Source organism: Apteryx rowi, unplaced genomic scaffold (assembly GCF_003343035.1).
Source record: "Apteryx rowi isolate R43461 unplaced genomic scaffold, aptRow1 scaffold_70, whole genome shotgun sequence".
Lineage (NCBI taxonomy): Eukaryota > Metazoa > Chordata > Aves > Apterygiformes > Apterygidae > Apteryx > Apteryx rowi.
In genome coordinates, this window is record NW_020450983.1 from 1202248 (window position 1) to 1213524 (window position 11277).

The 11277-nt window shown below is 36.1% G+C and overlaps 1 protein-coding gene across 5 annotated transcripts in view; it reads left to right on the top strand.

Annotated features, from left to right (window-relative positions):
• The window catches only part of FBXO36 (F-box protein 36), a 30764-nt gene extending 20126 nt beyond the window's left edge, over positions 1 to 10638 (top strand). For 2 of the 5 annotated variants that reach the window (XM_026087039.1, XM_026087036.1), the window contains 3 exons: positions 1683 to 1791; positions 5678 to 5850; positions 7348 to 10193. In XM_026087039.1, coding sequence (XP_025942824.1) covers positions 1683 to 1791; positions 5678 to 5850; positions 7348 to 7590 — 525 coding nt within the window. In that variant the 3' untranslated portion in view covers positions 7591 to 10193. Of the gene's footprint in view, positions 1 to 1682; positions 1792 to 5677; positions 5851 to 7347; positions 10292 to 10429 lie in introns of those variants that run through there. The other 3 variants (XR_003256929.1, XM_026087037.1, XM_026087038.1) reach the window with 3 other exon arrangements.
• Positions 10639 to 11277: the final 639 nt, after the last annotated feature.

Here is an 11277-nt window from a genome sequence, read left to right on the forward strand (position 1 = left end):
TGTTTTGGGTTTTTTTTTAATTCACATAATAAAGGTTATTTTACAAAATATTGTGGACGGTTATTTGAAGTTATCTTGTATGTCTCCCATCAAATCCTGCGATGAAACGCTAGCCACAAGGGACATCAAAATGATGATCTTTAGCTGGCTATATTTGACATTCAAATGTCAAATGTAGATGTTAAGCCTTTATTTGTACATATTTACTGTTACTGTACATGAGATATCAAATGGATACAAGCAAGGCTTGAAAAATAAAGAAATGATTGGTGTGGACCTATCTTGGCAGACTGTCTAGAATTTGAGCTTTGGTGTAAAAATTAATTATGAAAGTAAATTCAACTTATTGGAAATTACAAATACTTAATTCTTCTCAACTTTAAAATCTACATTTTGATATTGAAATACTGAAGAGATCTAAAGTTACATTCCATGATGCAAGATGTAAAACACTTCTCAGGTCTAAGATTTGTAAAATAAAATWAAATTAAATAAATGTGAGTAGTCTCCTGTGGTTTGACAGTTAATTCAATGTTTGCTTTTAATTTTCTTTTTGTAGATGCCAATAGAAAAATAAGGATATGATAAATGTACTTCATATATATGTATGTGTGTGTATAAATATACATCTCACTAATATTCTTGTTTGCCAATTTTATCACTCCTCAGTGTGTCAGGAATCTCCCTGTACCTATAACTTTATATAAAATTCTGTCTTTTCTCAAGCAAATGAAAATAAGAGATTAATGTTAGTAAGAATATAAGTTGTTTTTTGTTTTTTATTTTTTTATTAAACCTTGCCTTACAACAGCAACTGGCTCGTGATTTTGGCTTGTAGTGTGATCTTTGCTAGACAACATGCGTGCAGGAAGGGACGTGATTATGGCTTTCCTCTCCTGTACACCAGCTGTGACAGCAACGAAATGAAAGTAAATATTAAAGCTGACACACTGTTCAAGGACAAATATAATATTTTAAGAAGACTCTGGGAAAACGACTGTTAGCCAGAGCCCCTTGTTCTCCATCATTTCATAGCTACCTAATTGGCCGTTTACATTAATCTCTTGTCAGCTGTACACTTTGTAATCTAGGCTTTTTTTTTTTTTTAATTCTAACTTTAAAAATATGAGTTGAATGTGTACAGACAGAGCTTTTTCCTGAGTTTTAAGACAGTCTAAATTCTGAGGTTTGAACAGTCCTATTAATTTCAATTGGCTGCTAACAACGAAATGTTAAAATGACAATTCAGCTTTCAGTGCTGTCATTTTTGCGCACTGGAGCAGTTGACTGGGTAGAGCTGCTTATCTAGCTTACTGTCTAATGAATTGTACTTCTGCCACTAAATGCAAAACGAAAAGAGAATGTTTATAGTTTTGCAAGTTGAGATGTCATTAAATGTGTTTTAATTTGTACAGACAATTTGCATGCAGGGATTGGAAACATATTTTCTTTGTACGAAAAACATTTCACATTTCTCTAGATGCATTACAGGATGTTTACTCCTTTGAAGCATCTGGTAAGGTGACTGGTAATGTAACCATGGTCTGATCCCTTATGATAACTTTACGTTCTTGGGAATGCAGTAATAATTACATAACCAGAGTGCTAAATCCTAGTAATATATTTATCTAGTGGTACTTGATGCTCATTACTTCTTCCTTTTTCTTCTTCCCCAATTGTAGGTAATTTTCAGGTGGTGGAAAATCTCTCTTAGGAGTGAATTTCGTGACGCAAGACCTGGAGAAATTAAAGAATCTCATGAGGATTTTTTGGACGATTCATCTCTTCATAGTAAGATGACAAAATAATTACATATTTGATGTGGCATATAATGGAATAATCTATGGATATTGATCTGTAATAATTTTCATGAAAGATACGTGGTTTCTTTGACTTGTTAGGCTTTTATATATAAATTTATTAATAAAATTAATGGGTGGATATTGGAAAAACAAAAAGGCATAACAATAACTGTAAATCTGCGATAAATCCCAGCAACACTGATAGATTCATTATAAGAAAATGACAGAGTTAGTAACAACAGAAATAGGCCAGAAAGCAGTATTTTCATTGCTAATAACTCAGTAACCCCTTATAATGCTCTGTGCTGTGCCAGCGCAATTATCTTTATGGCCATTTCGTGAGGCCCGTTGGATTCCCAGTCTGATCTAACATAAGCAACATCAAAAGTGGTGGTGATGCAAAAAGTGTAACATGAGGTTAGGAATATGCAGCCAGAGGAAGAAGGGCAGTCAGAGGGCAGACTTACAGGGCTGTTCTTCAGAGCCTGGAAACCAGAGATACAATAAACAGCTGAAAAGTCTCTCTGATTTGAGGGGATTGTTGTCAATCAGCCGTTTGGGAGGGCACAGACGGGGTGGCTGATGAATTGACAGGTCATATGGACAGGTCACTGCCAACTTCTGAAACAACTATACTTTTTCCCAAACTTCCATGGGAATGCATGCCCCAGATAGTTACTAATCTGCATCTTCTTGTAATTATCAGTTATAAATAATTAATTTCTTTTAAGAAAGATGTCACATCATAAATTAGCATTGCTTATGGCTCATAGAGGAAACGATTTCCTGAAAATACTAAGTCAAAGTCAGACTTAATTCGGTTGTTGGAGTTAATAGCTGAGCTCTCTGAGCTATGACCTGGTCTGAAAAAGGAAAACTTCATAACTGCACCTCAGTATTGGATTGAGATCTGAGACTTGTACCTAGAAAACCTACGTAGCTCTCAAATACCTTGTGTTGGTGAAATTTTCTTATAAGTTGCTCTTGTATTCTTGTTACATGCAGACCTAAAGAACCTCAGTTACAGATGTGACTTTGTATTTTTCATGTTTTTACGGTGATTTTTAAAGAAACGTCACTTCCAAATGATGAAGCCTGGTCTTCCTCATAAAGATTCAGTAGACATCCTCTTCTCATCTGGGTAGAGTAAGAGTGCTGTGCCAGTCAGTAAATGCATCTTGGATGGTAGGGGAGAGGACAAAACTTTTTCCTCAAGGAAAAAGCTCCTCCAGGCTCCAAGAGTAGATATATCTGTTTCTTCATTTAGAGATTGAAACAAAGCAATTCAGGTTTGCTATAATTTGCTTGTTAAAATGTAACACTTGTTACAGCTTAATGTGTTGTCTTCAAGGGATTTTTTTAGCCCTGGTAAGCTAAAACATTCTGAATTTTTCAGTATGTGTTTCTGATCCCTCTTGTAACTTTTGAAACTGTCTGCAAATTTCAAGCAAATCTGACTGAAATGATGACGCTCCTTTAGGCGGCTGGGTGGGGAAGCTATAAACGACTGCCCTTAGTGCTCCCATTGCCAGGAAGGCTGCACGTTTGGAGCTCAAGTTACAAGATATAAAAGAATGCGCAAGAGACACTTTGTAAATGCCCAGACCCTGGAAAAAGTTTCAGTCAGCACTCACAGCCCATAACAAATAAAATAGTCTGGAATATCTGTCTTGGAACAGTACATTTATTTTTCAGTTTAGTTTCCTATGCTGTAGTTTTATGAAATGTTATTCATCCACCTGAAATGTCCCCCCCCTTTTCTTTTTTCTTTTTGGACAGTGAAGTAAGATATCTTTTTTTTTTTCTTCATAATCATAATAGAACTAAAGAGATTTTGTGTATGGCTAGATCTTCATTATGGTTTTTTCCAAAGCTTAATGAATTAAGCTCATCATTAATGGATGACAGTGTAAGCTAGAGAAGAGATGTCTATTTACATTTCTGGATGAATAAACAAATAATACAAGTCATCACTTGCTATGCAGCACTCTTAAGGATGAAAATCTTAACTGGTAAGATTTCCTTACCTGGAAAACCTGGAGTTCAATATCCTGTCCTAGTTCATCATTAGTTGCAGATACATCTATAAAATATGATAAATACAGTTAAATATATTTTAAAACATCCAAACCAGGTCATATTATATTATTATTCATAGAAATAAATGGTCAACCCTCAAGAAAACCTCAAACAGCAGCAAATATTCACATGGTAGGTTGTTTAATAATTCAGCCTGCACATTACAAAAAACATTGTTGTTGTCATCATTCCTAGTATGCCAAGAGGTGGATCATTATTATCTACCAGTTTGAATTAGATCAGTCAGACAATTTTTAGTTGAGTATGTAGGTCATTTTGATACTCGTGTAAGGAACTTGAGCAAAATAGCCAACTATATGGAGCTGAGATACTTGGAAAGCAACAAAACAAATAATAACCAATAACAAACTGTATATGAACTTGTAATATAATATAGTAACAAAAAAAAACCAGGTTGCACAGTACTGGGTCACTTACTCAAAGACATGAAAGAGCAGTAAGGTGATAGCCTTCTTTTACATCGTTACTGTAGGAATATTTGCAACAGAGAAGAAACAAGTCAATCAGAAATAAATCTGAACTGTGAAATCCTAGAATTTGGAAGGCTTTCAAACATATTAGTGTAAGCTTGTCTTTTATAACTAATCTGACAAAATATCTTGGAAGACAAACTGCTGCATAGGAATAGGATGTGCTTAGTGACTTAATATAATCTCAGCTTCCATGATTGTGTTTCTCTCTCTTTTTATGATGGTAACATGTACCAGAAAATATACTGTAGTTGATTAAATATATATATATATATATATATATACACACACTATGGATGCATTAAAACATTTCATTGTAAATAAAATAGCAATTCTGCTTTAGCTTTGATTCCTGTGTGCCAGTATGGGAAAAGTCCTTTACACATCTAGATGACTATATTCATGTCATTTGTTCTTAGACAATGACATGCAGCTTCAAAATTGACCACTGATTATTGGTTAAAAGCATGTCAAATTGAATTCAAGACCCTATTTTGTAATGAACAAGTGTTTTTATTAAAGCAAGTTTATAATACAGTTAAATGAGCTAAAGACATATTGTTAAGTTCAAAAGCCCAAGTTCCAAGTTGGACATTGAAGCAGAAATAATCAATTGTATAATTACAGGATGGGGAGTAGCTCACTAAGTAGCAGATTTATAGAAAAGAATTTGGGGTTTAGTGGTTCACAAAGTGAATGAGTCACAAAATGTCATGCACTGTGGAAGATAACTGTCTTCAGTTAAACCACTGAAATTAAATTGAACCCACGTAAGGTAAGAAGCAGAACTAGAGGGCCTCTTGACATCATAGCCGTCATTATTTTCCCCAAAGCATGCAACTGAAGTGCTTTTTTTGGTTGTTTTTCTAGCTTCCTCCTGAATAAATAGCACAGTTTATTTAAAAACAAACAAACAAACAAAAACTTTATATGCACGCACATATAAGTACACATTACCTGTATAAAAAAAAAAAAAAAGGATATGGGCAAGTTTCAGTTCAGATCTGCTGCTGTTTTGATGCTCCTCAGCTGAGACAAGTTTGCTCTATACTAGACAATGTACAGTTTTTTTAATTATAGCCTACTTTTACTACACAAGCTTCCTGGATGTCACTAGTCTGAACACAAAAGTGAAATATTATACATTATTAATACTCAATATTAGATACTATATGTTCTTTTTTTCATCCAAAACATCCAAGCCAATCTTTTTTTTTAAAGTGTATGTGAAAAATATGGGATTATTGGGAAGAAATTTCAGGCTTTTATAAATTTGTTGTCTGTTTGGATTTTTTTTAATCGCAGTTCAAATTGCTATAGTATTTGGTGCCAAAGTTCTGAAACATGTCCTCAATCTGTGCCGAGGTAACTATGACTTCCTGGAACGGCTTCCTGTCCCATTGCTCCTGTACATCATTTCCTTTCTGGAGCTTGAAGATATTGCCAGGCTTTCTCAAGTTTCACACAGATTTAAAATGGTAAAAAAAAAAAAAAAAAAAAAAAAAAAAACATAAATTATTTTAAAATTGCTAACTTTGCTGTGTAGCATGCTGTCTTTAATTCATCTCACATTTAACCTAATCATCATTGTCTGCTTTACTTCGAGTTTGTGGCTATAAAGTAATCATCTCTATACAAACTGCTAAATGTGTGTAACAAAAAGTAGATCTTGGGCTGTTAGTCAGAGAAACGCTGTGCTTATCCCRCAAACTTTTTGTTTTATATAATAAATGCAACTATCCAGATAATCCTAGTATAACCAATGGTTGGGGGCTATGCACTACTTCCAGGATTAAATATTTGAAAGGTAAAACTTATACTTTGTATTATATATACATAGTATATATAATGTGTGTATATATGTTTGAAATATATACATTATATATGCAATGCATTATTGTAGTTTCTAGGAGCTCTAACTACAGACCAGGGTCCCCTTATGCTAGACTCGTTACAAACAAAAAATCACTGCCATTCCTAGACAGCTGACACTTTAAGTCTTTGACAAAAGTTAACAGACAGTTATGAATAAATACAGGAGCACAAGGGAAGTGAGATTTTTTTGCTTGGGTTTTTTTTTTTTTGTCAGTGGTATTAGCACAATAGCAGCCAAACAATTGTCGAGGTGTTTTTTTTTTGTTGTTTTTTTTTTTTTATTAGACCTTGCAGCAAAGAGTTTTAAGAAACAGGAGAAGAATGAAATGACTTTATGGGTGCTTACTAGGAAATTCTTTCCAAGCATCAGGAAAATATGGGAAAGAGGATGAATGTGCTCAATTGAAAATTTAACAAGTGAATAATGGAAGTTGGTGCTGTTGGCTGATCAGAGCTAAGGGTAGCCTCTCAGTGCTGAATGAGGGGTGGCAAATAGGGAAAGGATAGCCTGGAAGTCCCTTAAGAGTGAGGACCAAGCAACTGGTGCAAAAAGAGAAAATTATAGGGTAACTGAGGTCGGAAGGGACCTTGGGAGGTGATCTACTCCAGCTTCCTGCTCAGTGTAGGGTCAGCTAATTGGAAAGGCAGAAAGAGATAACGTGTTCTAAGCCATGATCTAGGAAAATTATTTTTGCAGCTGCATGCTGAATACCTCAGAATTGCATTTTTATCCCAGTCAGAGCAAGAGAAAAGGCTGTTGTGGTAACTCAGGTACAAATAAAGGGTTTTACTTTATGAAATGTAGGATGATAAGTATATTAAAGAGAAAACCTAGGAACCTAGAATGAAGTCTGTCAAGTTGTGGATTTTACAGTCAGTTTTACAGTCACTGAAAACTTTGGTAATGTTGAGACCTTAGGATGAAGATTAAAAAACAGATTTAGTTTTTAAATCTAATGTAACAGCTAGATACTCACTGAATGGCTTCAGAGAGACAGATTAGCCTCTTAGTTTGGAGAAGAGGATGCGTCTCTGGTAGAGAGTACCTCTCTGAATTGTATTTGGAATGAGGTTACTCACGAGGTTTGTATTTTTTTGAGGTTATGTGGCCCAAGATTTCAAGCAAAGTGCTGCTGCAGACTGCTGACAGTTCAAGAGGGCAAGGTTGTACTGCTGTTCCTAAGGTGTGCCTACAAACATGTCGTAGATACTTTGGTGAGAGCGAGTTCAACCGAGCACAAGAAATAGAAGACAGTGTAAAGAGAGACCTCAGGAGGAAATGGCATGATAGGAGAATAGTGCAAGTCATGAATTTTAGAGATGAAGGGCAGATGTGTGGGTAGACATGCTTGATGAGTTCAGAACTTTATTTTTATTTCAGTTTGAAGGTAAAATTGTTTATATTGTGATGGGGAAGCAACCAGTAGCAGATGAGAGGATAAAAAAAGACTAAAGGAGAGGAGGAGAATGGACAGAAGGGAGATCAGGAAATGGTTTATTAGTATACTTGGAATCTATCTGTGATTTGCAGAGAGTGAGTAGTATAGGACTAGTTAGAGTGGAGGATAGTAAACTTCATTAGTTTAACACAACACCTTGGATATGCTGGTATTTAAGGAAATCCTGGAAAGAATTAACTTGCATAATAATGAAGATAAAATTTGGCACAATGAAATACTCTGTTACAACTAGTAATACCATGCCCCCTTCCTCACATTCCAGCAGTATTTTTAAGAGATTAAAATGTTGTCCTAGTACTAAGAATTTTCGTTTCTAGACTAATTTATTGTAGGTTGTAGTGCTATTCTATATGGGACTGTATAACGTATTCAGATTTTCAAATAGGGGGAATAGTATATTGAAGTTATATTAATATATTCTAGCAGATTTTGAACTTTTGTTACAATTAAAGGGAGCACAGGAGGTGGAAAATGGAAGGAGGGAATTCTGGAGGTTTGTGCCTCACGCGCGCTGTGCCTGGAAGGGAGATAGGGCTTCTGCGCTGCCTTTCGGTTCCTCACCGTTCGCGGAGTGCTGAGCACTAGCTCCTTCAGCTCAGGAGCAGGCTCCTGGCCGTCTCTGCCCTTGCTGCTGAGCCCTGATGATGGGTAATGGTCTGGAACAGGCTTTGCACTCAGGACTGAAAAGTGAGGTGTCAAAGGCACTGTACTTCCCTCCTGTGCAATGYGTCCATGTAGGCCGAGCAAAACAAATCTTTATTACACAAAGCATGGCATTAGTTTTTCTCTCACTGTGTAGTTCACATATTGAAGGGATCTGAATACTCGGATTTGAAGTATTTTAGATTTTCACGAGGTGCTGCTTTAAATATTACAAAAGAAGMTCTTTTTCAAAAAGCATCAATCTACAGAAGCCCTAATTTGGACATCCCTATTCAGGCATTGCATGAGGTTTTGAAATACACTTTCAGCACAAGCTTAGTACAGGATTCTTTTAGTTTATATTGCTCAAGATCTTTAGATGCTCAAAAAAGGCAAAATTATTTTTAAACTACGAGAAGGAAAGTGCTTCTTTCTATGTGCTGAAGGAAGCTGCTCCCGCCAGAGGGAGCTCAGCTCCCGATGCAGGGGGAAGCTGAGCGGTGCCCGGGGGGACGGGGCGGCAGCCGCAGCTGGCGTGCGCGGGCCCTGCCGGTGCGGCCCCAGCTCGTGCCCCCCTCCGCAGTTACGGACGGGAAGAGCTGGCTGGTGCTATGCAGCCCAGAAGCCGTTAGCGTGCAGAGAAAACAATGATAATGACTGGTTATCTTTTTTTCCTTTCTGTATTGTATATTGTGTTTTATAACTATTTATTTATTTAAATACAACATTGTATTTGAAAATACAATATATGGTACTAAAAACCAGTCTCCTCTACTTTTAACTTAATGATGTCTGTTTTTCATAGGAACAGTAGAACAGTTAGAGCAAGATACCAAGCAAAAATTTAAAGAAAACTGTAAAAATGCATCTATTTTTATTTCAGGACTTCTGTAGCAATTTTTCCCCAATAATCCCTGTTTTTTCTTTGCTGAAATATGCTAGCATATTGTGCGTGCCTACAATATGATCATCCTTACAATTCCTCGAGAACAGAAATAGGACCACACTGTATTCTGATACAGCCTTCCTGAAGTCAGTGAATGACAGGTTCAAAGTATCCAGTTGTTGAAAGGGGAAGTAATATATGACTCTGGTATATCAGCACTTTCCACAGGTAGGAAGACGTAAAAATAGAGGTTATACCAAGTCTTTTGCATTTCTATTTCTGTTACTTATTATAAGGGACAAACCTGTCACTTGCATTGGAGTAATCTAGTACAAGTCGACTTAAATGAGTGCAATTAAGCTTTTAAAAGACTGGAGCATTTAGAAGAAGAATCAATGTTAATAGGCCCTGGTATCACYTATAATGGCCAGATAATATATAATGATGCAATCTATTTTCCTAATCTTTTTTTGTGATGGATATGTCTTAGCTATCAAATTACATCACTTTTTCTTATTATTTCTAATATAATATTTTCACCTGTTTCTATTTATGGAATCACTCTTTAAGAGGGAAGCATCTGCTGAGAAACAGACTTAATCCCTACAATGCTTGTGAGAGCCTCATAAAATCACATTTCTGATAAAAATGTGTTTCTATAGTATTTGCATATGTATTGCAAAAATGCAGGCTTTTGATAAACTCCAAAGGCAATTGTGAACTGTACCATGAACAAATGCATTTGGCTTCATTTACTTACCTTGAAAACAGGTATGTATTTGTGATGTGATTTCCACATCCCGCCAAGCTGTGTAGTATAAATTTACCCAGCTTCATTGATTTCACTGGCGCTGTATGAATTTTATACCAGGAAAGAATGTGGCATTACATCTCCCCTGTTTCAATGTAGTAGAAATGTCTGCAGTATCACACCAAAAGAAACCATCAGCATTTTTAACAGAAGACTGTGTAGTATCTTGCACTGGCAACACTGGACAAAACTTCCACTGATGCCGYTGGGGGTTTCAGCTAACGCTGTGTCTTTCAAGAGAGCAGGTGGGCACCTCACACTTACAGTGACCTTCATACATGGTGGTTGTCTTGTCTAATCACATTTCATGCAAATAAAAACAATCAGTGAGCAATGAATAAGCCTATTACGATTTTTAAGCCTCTGCTTTCTTTTATAACTAGATATGTAACAGTAACACGCTGTGGGAAAGTATTGTGGAGAACTTGTGTGACACAATTACACCTGAAATGCGAGAACTGGCACAGGAAATGGGCTGGAAACAATTCTTCTTCACAAACAGACTGCGGCTGCAGCTGCAGCTCCGAAGGAGGCGGCAGAAACATGCTGAAAAGGAAAAGCTAACTGAATAAAGATGCGTTTTTTCATTGAGGCAACTGTTCTAAGGTGTGGATTTGTTGTTTATCAGGTTATACTTACTGACTTTTCTTCTTTATTAGGGAAACTAAGTTAACTGAAAGATTAAAAGAATTAAAACAATATGTCTTAATAGAGGCAACATGTAAATAATATAATCTTTAGTATGTTGGGCCTCTTGAAATTGTATTATACTGAGCATAACAACAGCTACTAGGAATAGAAGAGATTGTGGCTCCCTTGTACTTCTTTCTGACTTCTTATAAATTTTGTGTATATACTATGCCTAGTCCCTGTTTGATAGTAAGTGCTATGGCATTGTCATCATTACCTTTATAGAACAGGGAAGAAAACCATCAGTTCTTACTACAAGAATTGCTGATGCATGCTGAATTTTTACTGTCCACCATAGCAAATTTTCAGTGTTTATAGGCAAGTAACATATGCCCGGTTCCAGTCTGATGTGTGTTAAAATGTTTTTAAATTAATTCAAGCAAATAATCATTTTGTCACCAAGAAGAAACTTCTTTGGTTACTGAGAGTGTGAATCAAACCATCTTCCTCATCTTGACAATCCATCAAAATCATGTTTAAGGCACGCTGTTGGAATGGGGTACAGGCCAAACTTTCCTTGATGTTGCTGATGAAGAAACTT